Genomic DNA, 22,077 nt, shown 5'->3' with positions numbered 1-22,077 from the left:
TTAATTTTCTCCGCTGTTCCTTGTTATGTAAATACAACAGATGGATAAATGCCTGTGCTCTGTAACGCTCGGCGGCTCCAACAGGGGGCGCCAACGGCACAAACTCGCGGCCAGACTGCGAGACATGTGGCTGAGACTTTCTGAAAGCTACGCTCCGTTTTTAGCCCAAAACAGTTCCCAGGTAGTGCTATTTGTCAGCATTTCATAGCGGGAGTTTGGACGCTGCAAACGGCTTAGTCGGCACAAACGAGTCGCAGCTGCACTCAGAGGTGAGTACCGACACTTAGCTAAGTGGAGCTAGCCGCTAGGAGGCTAAAAGCGACGTAAGCAGGTGCTGTTGTTCAAAGCCGCTAGTTAGCTCTCGGCTAAACTCGCTTGATGCTACCTGGCTAGCTAGCTAGCTAACTAACTTACTTATGACCTTCAGTGCAATCATCGCGGCTATTATTAAACTGCATTTAGCCGTGTTTGCTGCCGTGCTAACAACAGCGGACTAGCCCTTAGGTAGCCGTGTTTTTAGCTAGCTGTAGCAGTCCGGCTAACCAATAACAACCATGTTGTCACCGTCGTGTTGGCACTGCTTGAACAACTTGGTGCTAATTTTGTGCCTCCAGCAGCCAGGCCGTGCTGGCAAAACAACAGCAGACATTCACAAGTGTCTGCCTGCCAACGTAACCGTGATTTCACTACACAAATCACTGTATTTACTATATATTAACACATAGATTAAAAAATTAAACTGTTGGCTAGCGTTTGATCGGAGCTCCCAGGTTTATCAGTTAGCCAGTGGTGTTAGATGGTAAAATACAGCCAATAACAGAGTGATAATGACAGCTGGAGTACAGGACTAATGACTGATGGCCTGTGTTGATTGTGTTGCTTTAAGTGTTTAGAAAACGAGGCTCTGGTGTCAGTCTTTTGCACAGATTTCACTTCGGTAAATTTTAAAATCTTGACAGGGAAAGTGGTTGTGGATCAGATATTAGGCTCAGGTTGTGTACTACTGTCAGCTGGCTAGAGGGGTGTGATGGCCTCCTGGAGTTGTTGAACACTACTCACACTGTAAATAACTCAAGTCTGGATTGTGGACGTAAAGGCTTGTTAAATAGCTTTTATTTGATACTCCACAGAGGCCAAAGACCAATACAGAAAGCTGTGGTAAAGGTCTAAGGTGGAGTCTGGCTAATCTTTGCAGTTCACTTTCACTTTTAGATCACAAGAAACTCAACATTAGAACAACAACTAACCATGACAACAATTATTTACATACTTAATGTATATGTAATAAAAAGTTGTCCTCAGGCTTCTTCTATGGATGGCCTGTATATATGCATAGAGCGAGAGAGAAAAAATAAGATTGCATAATCATTTAGATGAGTGAAGTACAGTGAATGATTGTCAATATGCTGATAACACTGTTTTTAAACTGCTAACACACATTTTTCACCACAAAGCCAGCATAGTTACATTAGGAGTTCACTGAATAATTAATTTCACAGCAGAAGAAAATACCTCCATTTGAAATTGCCATTTACACACACAAACACACCAAATAATAGTAATAAACAGTAAATGAGCTGCAGTTTTCTGCTTTAAAGTACCATGATTATTTGCTTTGCAATAGTTTCATATAAAAAAGTATCCTCATAATAAAGTGATTTTTTTTCCTGTAGTTTGTCTAACTGATATCAACAGGTGATTAGAATTCTGCTGCAGCATCTTTTTCAGACCAAAAAGTCTGTCACCTTTTACTTCCACATGTAAAATGTATTTATACTTGGAGCACAGTGTCGCTAATACACTTCATCACTTTCATTTGAATGTTGCTGCTGCTTCTGTATGTTAGCAGCGTTAGCAGCTACAACTGCTCTTTGCAAAAAATAAAATAAAAATCATAGTTTAGTGTTAGCTTGAGCTTCAGGCACCTTTTTGTTTCGTCCAGCTGGAGACTTCACCAACGTGTCAGCAACAGTTAGCGTTTGGATAACCAAGAGGTGCGCTTGTTTTAAGCGATCCATACAGAGGGTCAGCAAACACACTTGTAACTCCAGCTCTATAAATAGCAAGAGGCTCCACCTGGTGATGCAACCAGGTACTACAGCAGCATCTTCTGCCTTTTTGGTTAATATATTTTTCAACCATTAAATTAGTAATGCAGATAAACTAATGAGCCATTACTGATTAACATCCTTGATGCCTTCTACGTTCTGTTTTGGTTTAGAAATACTGTTTCCATTATGTAATTTGGCTGCTGGTTTTTAGGAAACCATATCAAAAATGTTTAATTTATGTTAATGTGTTGTTACCGTATTTGTGAATCTCAAATATCAATTTTTGTTGTTATATCTGCACTACCGTTCAAAAGTTTGGGATCACTTAGAAATGCCCTTATTTTTGAAAAAAAAAAAAGCAGTTTCTTTCTAATGAAGATAACATTAAGTTAATCGTAAATCCAATCTAGACAACGGTAGTGTAAGTAATCATTTCAATACAATAAAAAATATCATTGTCCTTGCTTGGCTATGCAGCTTTCTGCATTTTATTCTGACATAGACACACATGGAACAGGTGGTTTAGTTCTCGACATTTGGACCTAATGGGAGTCCTGTTGCCACATGTGCATACTTTGTACCATTTAATTTAAAGTTCACCATGGGAGTGCACCTGTTTTCACCACAACACTAGACAGATGTATGGTCTGATCAGGATTTATCTACAGCAGCTGTGCTTAGATTGTTTCATTCACATTTAGGTAGCAGTGACAATGGATTACCCTCAGACTTAAATGACTGGAGCTACATTCAGGTGAATTCTGTTTACTTTGATGACTGAAAGGAGTCTGCAGCCGTACAGTGGCTTAGCTCATGTTCATTCATTCAGCGTGGCAGATAGCAGTTGTCATAGTGAGCACATGTTTTGCTGTGGAGATGACTTTGTTAGGTTTGTGTTACTGAAAAGGAGAGAACAATTGAGGCTTTCTTCTGCTTCTTAAATGTGGTCTGTTTAGCTGTCATACCATAGTGGACCTTCAGTTTCACATGAGACCTCCTCAGTTTGGTTCCTGCCAGAGGTCTATTTATGTTGATGTACTCGCTGTGAGGAACAGAAATTTTAGAACACAACTTGAACCAAAAACGTTTTTGGCAATGCATTACCTATAGCATGCATGTCATCAACCAATGTATTGGTCAGTCAGTGTTCATCTATCACAAATATGTTGGGGTTCTCTGATATATACCCATTAGGGGTGGGCGATATAAACGATATACGGTAGAGACAATAGAAATTTGACCCACGATAGAGATTTTAACCATACCGGCCTATCGCGATAGCGCATTTTAATGACATCATCACAGTGTGACTACATTTCGCAAAAGCATGGCAGCTGTTGCAGACATGGAGCTAACGGAGGAGGAGAGGCTAGTGAAGAAGAACGGTGCTACTTTGGTTATATGGAACTGGTTTGGATTTAAGGTGTCAGATGTTGAACAGAATAACGTTTTTTGCAAAAAAGTCGAGCGTCAGTTAAGACAAGGTCAGGGAATACAACCAGTTTGTTTTATCATCTCGAAACGAAGAACGTTTTAGAATACCAAGATTGCCAAAAACTGCGTGCCCCCAAAACATCAAAGCAGTCAAGCGAAAAGAAAAAAGGTGGTCCAGGACCATCAAACCAGCAGACTGACATTTTGCAAGCTTTTTCAAAAGGCACTCCATATGATAAAAAGAATCAGCGGTGGATTGATGTCACAAACGCCATTACCGTTCACTTATGCAAGGACATGGTGCCGTTTTTTACAGTAGAGAAAAGTGGCTTTCAGAGGATGATCAAGACACTTGACCCTCGTTACCAGTTGCCAAGCCGTAAATATTTCAGTGAGACTGAAATGCCCAAAATGTATGACAGAGTCGGTCAGCAAGTAGAGAATGATCTCGAGAGCATGAAACACTACGCGACAACCACGGACTTATGGTCAAGTTGGACAATGGAGCCGTACATCAGTCTTACAATCCACTTTATCAACGAGGAGTGGAAGTTGTGCAACAGATGCCTACAGACATCCTATTTCCCCAAGGATCACACAGGCGAAGTGATTTCCCAGGGGTTAACAGCGGCTCTTGAGTCATGGGGACTTAAAGAAGAACTACAAGTCTGCATAACCACCGACAACGGTGTATCGTCACCGTCATCGTCATCGAACATTGTCAAAGCGGTGGAGGTGAGCGGCTGGACGAGACTGCAGTGCTTCGAGCACAGGCTACACCTCGCCATAGGTAGGTTGATGTAAAAGTCCTGGCTATTTGTGCCTTTTCATTATTATACTTTGCTCGCTTTTATGTTTGTCTGTGCTTGCGCTAGCCATTTGCCACTTCGCCATAGGCGAAGCCTTCCTCAGGATGGCGAAGCCATTTTTAGCATGTTTAGCCACGGTGGCGAAGCTAATTTTGCCTAATTAGGGTGACCATACATCCTCTTTTTCCCGGGCATGTCCTCTTTTGAGAGGCTGTCCGGTCAGCGTTTATAAAGTCCTTCAAATGTCCAGGTTTTTGATCTTGCCTAGCTTGAACGCGTCACAGACCAGTGTATTTATCATTCACGTTGCAGGTAGGCACACTGCGAGAGAACACTCGAACAGAAAGAAAATGCCGAAAAGCAAATGTCATTTCACTGATGAAATGTGAAAAAAGTACCCCTGTTTTCGTCAGGGTCGTGACAAATGGGAGGCAGAATGTACAGTCTGTAAAGCTGGGACTTATGTCTCCATGGCTAATAAGTAAAGGAAAAAGAAGGAAAAAAGGACTGTTGACTTCAGACATTATTTATATATATTTTTTTCATTTTCCATGAGACACATTATTTTGAAGAATGGCCTAACTGAACATTGAAGAATAGGCTACCTCTCTTTTTTCTTTTGTTTAATATTTTGAAGCATTATTTATATTTTTATATAATTAATAATTTGGAGGTTATTTTGAAGAATGGTACTCTACCTCACTTTCCCCAACTTAAGAGACTTAAGAGAGATGATTATTTCTTATTTTGTTAAACATCTGAATACCTGTGTTCCTACAGAACTTGAGTCAATAACTATTAAAGACTAGAGCATGCCATATTTTTATGTGACTGATTATATTGTTTAGAATTGCTTTAGATTAATAAATATATTATTTATAAAGCAACTTTTTGAGTTTTTTTGGGCTATTTTTCAGTATATCCAGGTAAAGTGTTCTTTTCTGGGGAATTCAGAATATTTGTTTAACTGAGTTAGAAGCACAGAAAGCCCCCTGACCCACGGAAAACCCCTAAAAATTGGGGGGGGGGGACTGAAAATTTTTCGCACACGAGCTGGAAGTGCGTCCTCTTTTCAGAGAAACAGAATATGGTCACCCTATGCCTAATAAATGTGAAAAAAGGGTTAACTTACAACTTTTTCGTAATTTGCCGAGCGATAATCAAATAAAATAACAAACCGCGTCTCCTTTACTGAAGAGCGCTACCGAGTATGTGTTGAAATAAACTGAAGCAATATTGAACAGAATTTTTGGCCTCAAAATGCACCAGAATGTAGGAAAAGGACTCCCATTTTTTCTAAATTTTCATGCGCTGCAGTAAAGATACTGAAAAAGTGTGGCTAAATGTGGCTAAACAAAATTCTAGCACTTTAGCCACAGTGGCTAGAGACAAATTTTCCCTAGTGCAAGCAGTTTGTATTGTGTTATCTAGTCATCTTTTGAATTTCTTTTATTAATCATTGCATTTCATTTTACCCTCCACATATAGGATAAAGAACGAATTGCTTTATGTTTGAGATGCACTTTCCAAGTAATTGCCTCGCCCAGCTCAAAAATTTGAAATGAGCATATGCTATTACTAATGTTGAATGTAATTAAATATAGTACTAACAAGTATGGTGTGTGTGGTTAAATGTAATATTTGGCTTTTTCTAGAATTAGTTTGCACATGCATCTTAACTTGTTGGTAAAGATCTGGTGTCTTTTGTGTTGCATAAAAGGAACATAGGGCTAATGTCTTTCAATTTTGTCCTCAGAGAGAAGCATGAAAGATGCCCGTGTTGAGCGTGCCATCAGTAAGTGCAAGAAAATAGTGAGTGCCTTTTCCTACTCTTGGAAAAAGAAGAGGGAAATGACCAAAGCCCAGGCTGAGCTAAACCTGCCTCCTCACCGCTTAATCACAGAAACACCAACAAGATGGGGTTCTCAGCAGCAAATGATTCAACGCGTGCTGGAACAAGAGAAGGCCATATCCCTGGTCCTTAAAGAAGACAGGAAAAGCAGACACCTGCTACCAACTTGGCAGGACATTGACGTGGTAGAATCAGTGAACAAGACCCTCAATCCCTTGATGGAGTTCACGGACGCCCTCTCCGGAGAAGAATACGTGAGTGTATCATATGTCAAACCTGTGCTTGACCTTCTAAACAACACAGTCCCCCCCCCATGATGATGATGATACAGATCCGACAAAAGAGATCAAGAGGGGCATCCTCCAGTATTTAAATGAAAAGTACTCAGACCCTGCAACTGATAACCTCCTGGATATGGCTTCCTTTTTAGACCCACGATTCAGATCGACTTACATAGCCGATGACCGCAAAGAGTTTATTTTCACAAGAGCTACAGCAGAAATTCAGGCACTGCTGGAGACACAAGAGCCAGCACCGTCATGTAAAAGTACAGGAGCTGCTGAAGAAGACCAGAGAGACCCAAGAAGACTAAACAAAGTCTGGGCAGTTTTTTCAAAAAAGCCTCTCAGCTTCAGCCAGCTGCCCACACTGACAGAGAAGATATTGGAATTGAGCTGAGGAGGTACCTGCAAGTACTGGAAGTTGATGGTGAGACTGACCCACTGGAGTGGTGAAGGCTGCACCAGGTCAACTTTCCCAGGGTGGCAATCATAGCCAAGAAATACCTCTGTATCCCTGCCACAAGTGCACCCTCAGAAAGGGCATTCAGCACCAGTGGCAACATTGTAACATGCCACAGATCAGCATTGAAGCCTGAGACAGTGGACACACTTGTGTTCCTGGCAAACAACCTCTGATGTGCAAGAATGTTTAGTCACTGCACACAAGGAGCATAGCACTGATATTCACTGATATTCATTCTTGGTATTTGCACTAGATAGGCCTACTGATGAAAGCTGCTGTTCTACATTGACGGAAAAGAGACTTGTTTGACTTAAGTTAACAATTATTTGTTAGTTTACAATTTGCACTTTTGTTCAAGCCATATAGCTTTTTTTTTTTTCAAAAGATTTACTATTATTTAATTTTAAGATTCCTCATGTTTTGAGATGTTAAATAAATGTTCCTAAAATTGAATAATTTTTTGAAAGTGTTTTTATTCTGCTGCAATATATTGGAGTATTTGCATAAAAAAGTAATTTTTATGCATCTTTACTGGGGGAAAAAATTTCGTGATATATATCGTTATCGCACAAATTTCAGATTATATCGTGATATAGATTTGAGGCTATATCGCCCACCCCTAATACCCATATGAAAACCTTTCTATAGAAGGCAATTCTGAAAACGATGTTTGGAGTAATTTTAAACACTGTCAACAGCAGCTCATACTTATTAGTTTTAAAGACTTTCAGCACTGTCTGCAGCACATGTAGCAGAGTACACGTCAGATAGTGGAGAATCGAATGCTGTTTTTAAGTTTTATTTAATTTGCGTAGATAGAAATTTTCAGGGGTTGTTTGTGCCTGCCAATGGATCAGTTTGAATATGAACACCATAGTAACTCTGCCAATGAACGTAGTGGAGTTATGTGACGATCGACGTCTCTCTGTCTCTCTGTCTGTCCGTCTGTCTGTCTGTCACATTACTCAAAAACAGACCAACAGATTTAGATGAACTTTTCAGGGAAGGTCATAAATGACACTAAGACCAAATGATCAGATTTTGGCAGTGATGCAGCTTATATTCTAGATCCACGGATTTGTCAAATATTTCTGTATCATTGTGGGATAGCAGCATGGCGTCCCTGGAACCATGACAACAAGTGAACACTACATCAGCTGTCTGCTGATGATCACATGATTGTGATCCTGCTACTGTACTTTCTGGACTATAAGCCGCTACTTTTTTTTCACACTTTGAACCCTGCGGCTTATACAATGATGTGACTAATGCATAGATATTCACGGGCGTGTGATCCTACTACAAATCCACCACTGCGGACTTATTGGGACTTATGTCAGAAATTATTAGGGCTGAACCTGAATATCCGAATATTCGGTCGTTACGGTAGTATCCAAATGTTCAGATAATTTATGTACAATCAACAAGCCACAGTGAAACATTTATATTTGTCAAATGACAAACATCCTATTTTATGTGCTTCTGTTGTTTTATCTGCTATACTGAAAATACCCAACCTCAACAGCCCAGTTACATGCCAAGCTTTAAATTTAAACTAAACACAGATATCACAAAACAGTCCAGGCAGTGGCCTCCATGTCACATTTGTAGACCTGGTGTGTTGTCCCATCATTTTAAGCTTCTTCAGTCAAACCTATGGTCAGGCTGCAGTGACTAAGTGTATGAACTTCTACTTTTTCCTCTTCATGCAGTAATGTGAACTCAGTGTACGTGGCACATAGTCGGATTGAAGCATGTCATCAGGCTTCATCTTTAGCATCTCCCTCTGCTATTACAGATCGTCATATATTTCAGAAATATTGTGTTTAAACTACCGAAACGGGACTAATTTTGTAATTCGTCGGTTTGATGATTCAGACTTGTACACTGAGCTGATGTTGGCTTCTCAATGTGTACAACAACACAACAGTTTTGGTGTTCTGTGACTGGATAAAGTTGTTCTACCCTGACAGGGATAAAGCTCTGCTGTAAAAGGTGTATGTCATATTGGCACACATTAAAGTTCACAATGTTTTTGTCTAAAGTATTGGCTGCTGGCAAAAGCAATCCGTCAGTGTCTAATCATGCTAAAACATGAGTGCGTCGCTCACAGCAGTTTTCTGTTGTTGTACAGCAGCTGCCAGAGGAGCTGCTTACAGCTCTGTAGTTGCTTCATCTTCCATGTTCAGTACTTTCTTAGTAAAAACTGAGCTTGTCTGCTGTGGGTTATTTCTGCTTTGGTGGAAGCTGATGTTAAAAAGCTAGATTCTGTGACAGCTACAGCACTCGATTTAAGGCCGAGAGGTCCGGTGGCCCAAATGACATTTTTTGGGCCACCAACATACGTTAATTTAGACATTTGTAGGAGTCAAAATCAACTTTTAGTGGCCAAAAAAATTAATCCTACTTTTTGCATTCTTTGTGCGTTAAATGTGTAATAATTTGTCTGTGTGTGTCACATGTAGATGTTTAGTGCATTTTATGTGCCCTTGGGCCTCTGTCATCCTTTGTAGCATGCCTGTTGGAACTTAACATAGCTGCATGATGAGTGGTAGTATTGCAGTGCTTGGTGCTGGGTATAGTTCTAAGTTACTGTTAAGAGTAGACCAAAATTGGAAAATGCCTATTGTATTTGCTTCCTGTCAATTGCTTGCACTCTTTTTTTCTGCACATTCCATTATTTTTTAGAAATTATATTTTCTTTTTCAGCACTGCAATGCATTCTACACATTAGCCACATGGTCCTTAGCCAGGCAGCATAAGTTTTAAACTGATTTTAATTTTTGAAAGAAAACTACAACAAATTAGAAAGCAACAATTATTTACATTGGCCAAAAATTTATTTCATGTGTTTTTAAAAAATATATGTTTTTATTTCCCAACTCACTAGGCAAATCAGCTTAATGTGTGACAGAAATAGAAATAAGTATTTTGATGTGAAATTTACTCTTTTATAATATGGCAAAAGTGTGATTTACATACCTTTCAACTGCAGCAGCCATCAATTTTAATTGCTTCTATTTTCACATAATTGCAACTCCCTGTTCCCAATCAGACCTGAGCTGGAGTTTGCCTGAAGGCAGCTTGTCAAGCTTGAGACTTCGCTCAGTCAACTCGGCTAGTAAGTTGACCGAGCGCCGGGAATCATGGGAGATTGATGACATCATACAAAATCGCTGCCCCCATGAAGAAAACATGATAGGCGGTTCAGCTCGGTGATTTAAAGCTAAACTTGGATTTGGAGGTCTGTAGCCCAAATCAAAATATTTGGGCCCCTAACCACCGTTTTTTTTTTTTGTCATTTTTGGTCACCAAAATCGATTTTTAGTCGCAAATGGCGACCGTCTAAATTGAGCGCTGCAGCTAGAGACATTTCATTGATACCACGTAGATGCACATTTTCTGTTGTTTGTCTGGATTTAGGTGACAGTGGGAGCATGGAAAGATCTCCACATCCTCCAGCTCTGATTCTGGTCTTAAATACTCTGTTTCTATGAGAGTCGTTGGTTTCCTAGTCTTATACTTACATGAGACTCATCTCTGAGCTGTTCCGTCACCTGTACATAGCTAAAGATTGCCTTTCTCCAAATAATCTGGTGTGTATTTGCTGTTTGAAAGCACGAGCAGTTATGCTAGCACAGTGCTTTGATGTGGATCCTTCAGTCGGGTTCTGGTTTTAAAATACCGTGGTATTTCATTATATCATTTGGTATTTCAGAGCAAGCATTCAGCCTTAGTAGAGGCAGGTCTCGATCTTACATTGATCAGATCCAGATAAGACCATTTATCCACATTTGATTTGTTTCTTTTGCTGTGATTTTCCTTAGTTGTGGAAGAGAATAAAGTGGGCTGGAAGATTTTAACATTTGTTTAAATACTATGTAGGAGCTACTAGTAGCTATGCTTGTACTAGGAATTTGAAATGAAGAGCCACTCTGGCTCACTCATAAGAATAACAATGAGCCACAAAAAGCCACAAATTTCTGTGTCAGTGATAGCGGAAAAAATGGAGTCTTGCAGGCTGGTTTGCTTCATGCTGCCATTAAAGTATTTAAAAACATATCTGTGAATGTTTGGGATGGGGGGGTCCTTTGACCTTTGACCCCCCCCCCCCCCCCCCCGACACACACACACACACACACACACACACACACACACACACACACACACACACAATGGGAAATGTTTAAGTCTAAGTCCTGAATATAAATATCATCACAAAGTGTGAGTCTATATCATTTTGCTAAACTTTCAGATCCAAATTTAATGTTCTTTTCGTAAAAACAGGGATTTGGGGGAGAAGACACATTCCCATGTATATATGCATTTCGCCATTTAAAAACCTGTACCTGAAACATGTTCATGATCAAAACCTTTTGACCCATAAAAATATTAATTTCATGTCCAATTTGCCTTCTTTTGGTCCTATGTCCAATTCTTCAACCCTCACTATGTACCATATCTCACAACTGTAGCATAAAATTAACAAAAACCTCCTCTTTCTCACTTTTCCTGATCGCAAATGACTTGCCTTGTGGCACACGGTTCAGAGATTTCACGCGGTAAAAATAGCATGCTTTTCTGTGACTGGCTGAGAGTAGGGCTGAGTATCAATCTAAAAGTTTCAATACCAGTACCAATACTGATACCTTCACTTCAATACCGGTTCCTAAATGATAATTTATTCAATACCAGTTTTACAATATATACTCTAACAGTATGAAAATTGCATTACACATTACTTTTCACATCTTGAGTTTAATTTTCCAGTGATTTCCAGTGCAAAAGAACATTTGCAAGCAATGTACAGTTCAGTACATACTAGGCCACCTTCGCTCCCGGACCCTTCGTGGCCTACCCGGAGCCGGTCGCGGCGCACCGCCGCAGAGGAAATGCACCCAGCGGGGGACAGCCCACACCCGGGGAGAGGTCCCACGAGGGGATCCTCCCGCACCGAGCGGCCGCCCCTGGCCCGCCGAGTTGAATCGCCCGGGCGGACTGCGTGGACCCCACCCGTTTACCCCTTAACGGTTTCACGCCCTCTTGAACTCTCTCTTCAAAGTTCTTTTCAACTTTCCCTTAAGGTACTTGTCGACTATCGGTCTCGTGCCGGTATTTAGCCTTAGATGGAGCTTACCACCCGCTTTGGCATATACTGTACCGCGCACTATTGGCGTCCATTTTACAAAAGTAGAGCCACGTTTTAGACCTCAGAGGCATGTTTTTCCACTTCGATGACACGCTACACAACTGCAGTAAAGTGTGGTGGGGGGGGGCGCCACGCCACGCCACGCCACGCCACGCCACGCCATGTTTTTTTCCGGCTTGCCGCAATCACATGAAATGTTACAGCCAATCACAGGTTTGCTTTATCATAATCACGTGATAAGTACCGGAACATGGAATCGAAAGACGAGGCTAATTTTAATACTCATTACTACCGAAACATTTCAGTCGGTGCCATTAAAGAACCGAAGTTCGGTCCTCAGACCTAGCCGAGAGCGGGTCATGACCCGGGCGCGTGATCAAGATTCGGGTGGCTCCGACCATTTCCGATGCCTGCCGAGAGAAAGTTTGTTTTTCTTATAGTATCGCTCGGGTAGTAAGTCGAACCCTTTTTTGTTGCTTTTTACAAGAAAAATAGAGCGCCACTGTGGCTCACACGGTTCAGAATGACTGCGCCATCCAGCAAAACGATGCGCCAATGGCGCTGTGGCGATCAGCTAGCACAATCCTAGAGTAGGTAGGGACCAATCGGTCTGAGCAGAGGAAGAGATAAATATGCAAACAAGAAAATCACTTAGAGAGCACTCCACCAAGGCTGCTTAGTTGTACCATTTGTGACAGCTGAAAGCTGGACAAAATTTGTGACAGAAACCACAAGCACTATGGAATGTGTCCCTTTAATATAGATGTTCCCACAAACGAAATAACCTTGCGCTGCGCACAGGTGTGTGTTATGTATGGATACTGAATCACGTGACCTAAATGTGTAGCAGGTGGTGGGAATTAACTCGGAAACACCCCCACAATTTAATCAATTGTTCCTTGTATCATTTCCGATACGTCCGCAACAGGGGATTTGTACTGGAATCACAATCATGTCATCCTCAGCAGGCAGCTGATGTAGCGTTCACTTGTTGTCATGGTTACAGTGACTCTGTGCTGCTATCTGCCCATGATACAGAAATCTTTAACAAATCCGTGGATCCAGACTATAAGCTGCATCACTGCTATAATCTAATCCAGGGATGTCAAACTCAGTTCCTGGAGGGCCACTATCCTGCATGTTTTAGATGTTTCCCTCTTCCAACACACCTGATTCAAATGATCAGCTTATCATCAAGCTCAGCAGAAGCCTGATAATGAGCCTGATCATTTCAATCAGGTGTGTTGGAAGAGGGAAACATCTAAAACATTTTGACACCCCTGATCTAATCACTTGGTCCTTGTGTCATTTCTGACCTTTCCTGAAGTGTCCATCCAAATCTGTTTTGTTTAGTTTGTTTCTGAGTAATGTTGCAAACAGACAAACCAATGCCGATCGTCACATAACTCCACCGAGGCTCCGACACCTTACACTGAACCTGTAACACCATCTCATCTAAAACTGTTCTGAATCTCAGTAGTAGAACTGTGGTGGTTAGTCTACTACTGAGTCATAGTCTGAGCTAGTCTACTACTAATTTTATTAATTAATAGATTTGAGTATTTTTTTTAAGAAGAAAAGTCTAAATTCTTTATTTTCGCTTCCTAAATGTGGTTGTTTTCTGTTTTGTTTCTCCTGTACTACAGTAAACTGAACATTGAATATCATTGAAAATATTTGAATGAATGAATTAAGAAAATAATCAACCCATTAATGGACAATGAAAATAAGTGTTGGATGCAGCTGTAGTCTGTAGTAGGCAGTGGAGAAGTTCTAAATAGTGCATTACATGCACTGCTGGCATTTTTTGCACTTTTACATTTATTCCACAAGTAACTTTTTGCTGATGTCATTTATTTAAAGTGTAGTAATGCTCTATTTATTCATTTTTCATCCTTCACTCTGTTGTATTATTGTTGTTATAATTACTATGTTTACTGTGCACTGCTGCTGTAAGACAGGAAATTCCACCTGACGTAGGGAGTAATAAAGGACTATCTTATGTTATCTATATCACCACAACGCTACACGGTGAGCTAAGTGTAATGCTCTTTTCTTATGTGACTTCAAACACCTTTATTGAAAGGTTTCCTGCAGTAACTCCACTAGTGTATATTATCCACTGTACTCATTTTTGTCCTCCTCTCTGTGTCGTAGTGGGGATCAGGACAGCCTGGGGCCAGACATGACTGGAGCTGGAAGTGGTGAGGTTTTTACAAACCGACACACCTGCTGATGACATTTAAAACCTTTAGTGTGTCTTTGGTTGACATGAATGAGAAACCAGATAGTGCTCTGAAAGCGAGTCCTCTCCTGTGTGTTCAGGCGGCCAGGGCCCGCCTGACGGGGCAGACGCTGAGGAGGCGGAGAGATGTCCGATCTGCCTGGGCGTCCTGTCTGGAGGCGAGCTCGCCATGCCTGACAGCTGCTGCCATGTCTTCTGCCTCAGATGCCTCCTCACTTGGGCGGAGGTGACAGAGCCACCATGTTATCAGATAATATTAGCAGTTTAGAGTTTGTCGTGCTGGTCGCTTAAAAAAGATGAATTTCCCACAAATTTGTTTTAAAAAATTAGCTTCTTTTGTAAATTGTCGTTCCATTTGAGGGTTTGATGAATGTAGTGGACTTTTAAAGGCCTTCTGCCAACCGACATGCCAAAAATAGCATTTATGGATTCCCCCCAGTGTAATTCATGTCATTGTAGGAAAGCCTGTAGGTCATTAGGATGCTTGTTTATTCATGTTTTATTATTAACAGTGTTTTATTTGCTTTCCGGTGAAGTTGCAGATGGCTCCGTCCTGCCCTGTGGATAGAAGACCTTTCAGCAATGTTTACAGATGGGATGGGAATCTGAGCTGTGTGCAGGTCAGTCTGGGTTCTGCAGTTGTTTTCTTTGTCAAAGATGAGGCTGTTTGCTGCTGGTGTTTTCAAGGTGACCTGACATGACCTGCTTTGTAAAGTTCCTCTGAAATTATGTCTCTCCTTCCCTTCTCATGTCCCTGTCTGCGTTCTGCTTGTCATCTGTCTCTGTTGATAGAACTTCTCTGCACGAAGCCAGTCAAAACATTTCATTAGGAATAATATTTGCTAGTTGTCTAGTTCAAAACAAGCCCACAGATTTCAGTTTAGGTGTTTAAGTGATGCGGTTTGGAAGTAGTTCATGACAGTCTGGCCTGGATTGGAAAGCAACAGCTGCCCGTCAGAGTTTGTTTACAGTGTTGATGTCCCAGCCAAACACACAGCCTCAGCCGACCTTCGTGTCAGGCTAAATGACTGCACTGAAACTAAGGCTACGTTCACACTGCAGGCTAAAGTGACCCAAATCCAATTTTTGTTTTGTTTTGTTTTTTTGTTTTTTTTGCCCCTATGCGACCTGTATCTGATCTTTTCATGACAGTCTGAACAACACAGATGCGATTCCTCCCCCCCCCCCAAATGCGACCCAGGCCACTTGGATATGTGGTCCTAATTCCGATACGTATCGGATCTTTTGCCATGCGACTTCAGTCTGAACGGCCAGGTCACATTTATCCGACCTATACGTCATTGGTACTCGACAAACGTCACTATTCTGCGTTCAAGCAAAACAAGAACTATGGCGGACGATACTGTGGAGTCCAGCCAATGGAGGGAAAGCGAGAAGGAGAACGAACACGGTGCCGTTACAGTGGAGGCGCTTCACCGAGCAGGCCCTGCGCATGTTCCGCCGACTGCTGTCCGTGGAGCAGGACGATCTCTGGACAGACGTTGCTGCCACTGCCGCACAAAACGCCAGGGCCAAAATCCTGGCTCTCTTCCTTCTTGACCTTCTCCTTAAAATGATTAAGTTATAAATATGCTGGCTCCGGCTGGACAACAACTTTAAAATGGCCAGACATGCTCTACTGTTAGCGTCCATGTTTACTTCCGTAAACACTCAACACGCTCTCTGCGTGTCGTTGTTGTGTCTTCTTCTGCACATGCGGGACACTTTTGGGTCATGTGAGGTTCACACAGGAGATCACATACAAGTCGCATTTAATTGGAAATGTGAACAAACTCGCAAAAAATCGGATTTCACCAAAAAATCGGAATTGAGGAGTAAGCCCTGCAGTGTGAACGTAGCCTTTATGTGCTTCCATCCTCCTTGTTTTAAGGTTCCTGTGAGGAAGCGCCCAACTCCAGCTGAAGCTGAGAGCTGCTGCTGTAGAAACCCTGAACAAAAAGTCTGTCTCAAGTGAGTGTCAGTTTCTTTTTTTCTTTTAAGTCACAGAAACTACTGAAAACAAAGTGATGTTGCAATATATAACTTAGTTTTTTAAGAGTTTGACTATGAAATCAGCTTTAAACCATGTTGGTTGGTGTTTTTTCAGAAGCAAAACCACAAGAAGACCGAGGCGGCAAAAGGTGGAGAGGACATCGGACGCCAAAACGAAAGGACTTGTGAGGAAATGTATGTTAGAAACCCTCCAGTTATTCCAGTAACTTCCTCCCAGCATCTGTCTGACCTACTCACATTGTGCCGGCTAACAGTGTGTTAACGGTTCTTCCAGGTAACGACGAGGACCCGTCTTCACTGAGCAGAAAAAAGGTGCTTCTTCTTCCAGTCATTTTTCACTGTCCAGCATGTCTTAGTTAAATCTCACTGGTGTTTGGTGTGTTTTATTCAGGTGAGAGGAACAGAATGCTGCTCTTGGTCTCCGCCTCCATGTGTCTCAGTAACGACGTCCACACCAGACATGTAAGTCATGATGAGACTCCAGTCGCCTATGATGAATCTGCTAATGCTCTTAGTGTTTTCTGAATATTCACACTGCAGCGTAGTGTAGGGGTGGTGCACGTTGAGAGTTTAAAGGGTCTACATAATTACAGAGCATATATTCAGTGTCTGGGTTTCACTTGAGAAGAGATACCAAACACATCTACAGGATGATTTACACTCGCCTCCAAAAGTACTGGAACAAGGAGGCCACTTCATATATTTTTCCAGCAGACTGAAAGCATTTGGGTTTGATATTAAAAGAGGAATATGAGACAAGAGGTCAACATTTCAGCTTTTATTTCCCGGTATTTACATTGTTTTCATTCTACAGCAAAAATGAAGGAACTGACCTCAGTGTTCCAGTTCTTTTGGAGTGTAGCTATGTTAGCTTACCTTTTCATAAATGTCTACTGTTGCCTATATGTTTGGGATTTGTCTGCTATTTAAATCTTGTTGAATTTGGTAAAAAATCAGTTTCTGCCAAAACCTGACAACTTCAGTAGGGCTACAACTAATGACACGTCGACTAATCGTCTGAGCACGATATGTCATCAAAAGCGGAAGTGAATACGCGCAATGCAACAGAAATCACCATCCGACCGGAGCACGGAACATGGACGGACATCGGCGCTGCATCGTGCATGCATTATGTATGCACGATACAGTGCGGACATCCGCGATCTATTGTAAACACGGATGTCAGCGTTTACTATACAGCTGTATCTAAACTCGAACATCCACGTTGCATCGTGCATACATAATACATGTACGATGCAGCGCCAACGTCCATCCGTGTTCCGCGCTCCGGTCGGACGCTGATTTCTGTCGCATTGCGTGCTCACTTCTGCTTTTGATGACGTATCGTGCTCAGACGATTAGTCGACGCGTCGTTAGTTGCAGCCCTAAACTTCGGATAACATTGCTTTTGTACATTACATTCTTAGTGACGGTAGTTAACCCTTTGATGCATAAGATAGCTCAAAAGTGAGCCAAATCTAATGGAAAATGGGTAACTCCGGACCCACACTGCACATCAAAGGGTTAATTGTGTGTGCAAGAGGTGAAATAACTAAATCTGCTTCTGAACAAGAGATATAGAGTGGTGGAGGAAACTTTTTACTAATCAGGAGCTGCAACTTATTATATAAGACTTTATTGTACAGGTTTTATTGTTTGGCACAACAAACATTTTAACTTTTTTGTGTCACAGATCTTGTTTTGAAATGTTAGTGTGGTATTGTGGAAAAAAATGTAATTATCAAACATTTTTGTCATTAATTGTTGGTGCATTTTTCAGTGCTGTGTGAGCAGGTGTGCGTTGACATGTGCCACAGTTCAGGTTGCTTGCATTGAATGTTCTCTCTGTTGCCTCAGAATGGGTCGGGGAAATTCTGCGCTGACAGATGCTGGGGGATGAATTCACAGCGCACCGCCTTGTGAATGCTAAACAAAACGAGAAGCATTCTGTTAGTCACACTGCTGACCTGACGCACCATCTTCAGTCTCACTCTTTGGCTGAAGACTGCTTTTTGTTCTCTGGGTTTACACCAAATTCTCATCCCCAGTGGGGATCGTTGACATGGAGGAGGAGTGAGTTTAGCACAGAAGTGGATGTTTGAGATCCATGGTGAAATTGCAGATGTGGTCAGAACAGAACAAGAAGACAATTTCAAAGGGGATAGAGACCAAAATTACACATAGGAGGGTTCTTGCTTTTTATAGTCGTGGCCTCAGAACTTCTTGATCACACTTGAATTGAAAAAAGTAAATCTGCACTAGACTAACGTTAAGGAGGGATGTCATCTGTGTCAGTGTTTCAGTTTTCTCTTTTTAGAAAGATCTTCATAGTTAACTCTCATCTTGTTTTCATCATCCTGCAGTGCAGATCCTGCTTGGTTGGCAGAGGACATACCATATGACACTGGATTCAAGCAGTGCAAATCCCAGGCGCAACGTTGTCCTTGGCTCTCTCCTGCTACTCTCATCCCTGCTGACGGCACCTCAAGGTATCGCGAGTCCAACCCACCACTGGTCTATTATGGGATGGCTACGCTGTTGGCCGGTATCAGGACTGTTGTAGCTAACGTTAGCTCTGGTGCTAACAGCAACATGTTTTACATTGAGGCGATACCGTCTTCGGGCTGCCGAAGACGTGTGTCTTGCCGTGAGTGTTAAAAAGAGGCGCTCACATATGTAGGTAAAGGTCGCCATTGTCATTCGAAAATTTTGAATCAAGTCGGCATCTGTGAAGCCTCTCATATCACTATCCCACCACTCCTGGCTGCGACTCCGCACCCACACAGTTCTCTGGACAGATGTTGCTGCCACTGCCCCACAAAACGCCAGGGCCAAAATCCTGGTCTGTTCCTTCTTGACCTTCTCCTTAAAATGATTAAGTTATAAATATGCTGGCTCTGGCTGGACAACAACTTTAAAATGGCCAGACATGCTCTACTGTTAGCGTCCATGTTTACTTCCGTAAACACTGAACATGCTCTCTGCGTGTCGTTGTTGTGTCCTCTTCTGCGCATGCGGGACACTTTTGGGTCGTGTGAGGTTCACACAGGAGATCACATACAAGTCGCATTTAATTGGAAATGTGAATGAACTCGCAAAAAAATCGGATTTCACAAAAAATCGGAATTGAGCATTAAACCCTGCAGTCTGAAATTAGCCTTATTCATGGCTGGAAAACAGACTTTAGATTCATTACTGCCACCTACTGGGCTGGAGTGTTCATCAGTGTTACCGCTGTGCCACAAATTAGGGAACTTACGAGGGTGCAATTAATGCGTTATTTTTTTTAAACACCCTATTTTTTCTGCAATTAATTAATCAAAATTAACGTGTTAAAATCCCAGCCCTAGTTAAAATACATCAGCTACAGTATCTTGGTTCAGACCAAAGAGGCTAACTGTGGTTGTGTTATCAGGGACAATACCTGAAATGTTCTTTACAGTTCAGTGATCAGCATCTATGCAAACAGGACTGTGGATCCATAGTATGTGGTAAGAATGATTCAGTCACTGAAATCAAACCTGACAGTCCCTTTGCTTTTGTGTTGTGCATTTACAGACAGAGTTTCCACAGAACCAGTTGGAACCACAGCCCGTTTGGACTCATTTCATCTCCCTTCACCTCCAGCTCACCGTTGTTTGGCCCGAGCCATTTTGGTGAGTCACAGCTGATTTGATTTAATATGATAATGGTAAACAGATTTGTACAAAGCCGTGTAATTAAGTGTGTTCCTGAAAAATGCCCTTTCCTTATTTGAACTTGTCATTTGAAAGTTTTGATAGTTAATTTAATTTAATAATGGATTGTAGTACATAGTTATGTACACACGTGGACAAAATTGTTGGTACCCCTCAGTTAAAGAAGGAAAAACCCACAATTCTCACTGAAATCACTTGAAACTCACAAAAGTAACAATAAATAAAAAATTTTTGAAAATTAAATAATCAAAATCAGCCATCACTTTTGAATTGTTGATTAACATAATTATTTAAAAAAACAAACTAATGAAATAGGGCTGGACAAAAATGATGGTACCCATAACTTAATATTTTGTTGCACAACCTTTTGAGGCAATCACTGCAATTAAACGATTTCTGTATTTGTCAATGAGCGTTCTGCAGCTGTCAACAGGTATTTTGGCCCACTCCTCATGAGCAAACAGCTCCAGTTGTCTCAGGTTTGATGGGTGTCTTCTCCAAATGGCATGTTTCAGCTCCTTCCACATATGTTCAATGGGATTCAGATCTGGGCTCATAGAAGGCCACTTTAGAATAGTCCAACGCTTTTCTCTCAGCCATTCTTGGGTGTTTTTGGCTGTGTGTTTTGGATCGTTGTCCTGTTGGAAGACCCATGACCTGCGACTGAGACCAAGCTTTCTGACACTAGGCAGCACATTTCTCTCCAGAATGCCTTGATAGTCTTCAGATTTCATCGTACCTTGCACACTTTCAAGACACCCTGTGCCAGATGCAGCAAAGCAGCCCCAAAACATTACTGAGCCTCCTCCATGTTTCACCGTAGGGACAGTGTTCTTTTCTTCGTATGCTTGGTTTTTGAGTCTATGAACATAGAGTTGATGTGCCTTATCAAAAAGCTCCAGTTTGGTCTCATCTGTCCAAAGGACATTCTCCCAGAAGCTTTGTGGCTTGTCAACATGCATTTTTGCAAATTCCAGTCTGGCTTTTTTATGAGTTTTTTTCAGCAGTGGTGTCCTCCTTGGTCGTCTCCCATGAAGTCCACTTTGGCTCAAACAACGACGAATGGTGCGATCTGACACTGATGTACCTTGGCCTTGGAGTTCACCTTTAATTTCTTTGGAGGTTGCTCTGGGCTCTTTGGATACAATTCCAACGATCCGTCTCTTCAATTTGTCATCAATTTTCCTCTTTCGGCCACGTCCAGGGAGGTTGGCTACTGTCCCGTGGGTCTTGAACTTCTGAATAATATGAGCCACTGTTGTCACAGGAACTTCAAGCTGTTTAGAGATGGTCTTATAGCCTTTACCTTTAAGATGTTTGTCTATAATTTCTTTTCGGATGTCCTGGGACAATTCTCTCCTTCGCTTTCTGTTGTCCATGTTCAGTGTGGTACACACCTTTTCACCAAACAGCAGGGCGACTACTTGTCTCCCTTTAAATAGGCAGACTGACTGATTATGAGTTTGGAAACACCTGTGATGTCAATTAAATGACACACCTGAGTTAATCATGTCACTCTGGTCAAATAGTTTTCAATCTTTTATAGAGGTACCATCATTTTTGTCCAGGCCTGTTTCATTAGTTTGTTTTTTTTAAATAATTATGTTAATCAACAATTCAAAAGTAATGGCTGTTTTTGATTATTTAATTTTCAATAAATTTTTATTTATTGTTACTTTTGTGAGTTTCAAGTGATTTCAGTGAGAATTGTGGGTTTTTCCTTCTTTAACTGAGGGGTACCAACAATTTTGTCCACGTGTGTAATAATACCACTAACTCTGATGCTAGGTGATGGATATTTAATTATTAAAATAAATAATTAATTAACCAGTTCAGATCACAGTTCTTTGTTTCTATGAATGAGTATTCTATCACTAGAGTCATTTTGACATAGCAGTAGAAGATTATATAACAAGTGTGGCCAGAAATATTCGCACCTTTTGATTTTTCTGAGTCCAGACACCAAAGTTCCTGGATCAAAACTATGAAGTTGGTCATCTTGTGTTATTGATACCATATCAGTGGAAGTGAACTGATGGGAAAAAATCACTTATAGTAGACGTATGAGGTTGGGCTGCCTTA

The 22,077-nt window shown here is 41.4% G+C and overlaps 1 protein-coding gene across 2 annotated transcripts in view; it reads left to right on the top strand.

Moving 5' to 3' along the window:
• The first annotated feature begins 87 nt into the window (after positions 1-87).
• scaf11 (SR-related CTD-associated factor 11) overlaps positions 88-22,077 on the top strand; it is a 36,541-nt gene continuing 14,551 nt past the window's right edge. The window contains exons 1-10 of one of the 2 annotated variants that reach the window (XM_022214520.2): positions 88-269; positions 14,197-14,243; positions 14,365-14,510; positions 14,827-14,904; positions 16,176-16,255; positions 16,392-16,471; positions 16,572-16,609; positions 16,689-16,759; positions 18,661-18,786; positions 19,856-19,953. In XM_022214520.2, coding sequence (XP_022070212.2) covers positions 14,225-14,243; positions 14,365-14,510; positions 14,827-14,904; positions 16,176-16,255; positions 16,392-16,471; positions 16,572-16,609; positions 16,689-16,759; positions 18,661-18,786; positions 19,856-19,953 — 736 coding nt within the window. In that variant the 5' untranslated portion in view covers positions 88-269; positions 14,197-14,224. Of the gene's footprint in view, positions 270-14,196; positions 14,244-14,364; positions 14,511-14,820; positions 14,905-16,175; positions 16,256-16,391; positions 16,472-16,571; positions 16,610-16,688; positions 16,760-18,660; positions 18,787-19,855; positions 19,954-22,077 lie in introns of both variants that reach the window. The other variant, XM_022214519.2, reaches the window with a different exon arrangement.

This window comes from Acanthochromis polyacanthus, chromosome 1 (assembly GCF_021347895.1).
Source record: "Acanthochromis polyacanthus isolate Apoly-LR-REF ecotype Palm Island chromosome 1, KAUST_Apoly_ChrSc, whole genome shotgun sequence".
NCBI classification, from domain to species: domain Eukaryota; kingdom Metazoa; phylum Chordata; class Actinopteri; family Pomacentridae; genus Acanthochromis; species Acanthochromis polyacanthus.
Note: the sequence above shows the minus strand (reverse complement) of the source record. Positions and strands in the feature narration are given on the sequence as shown.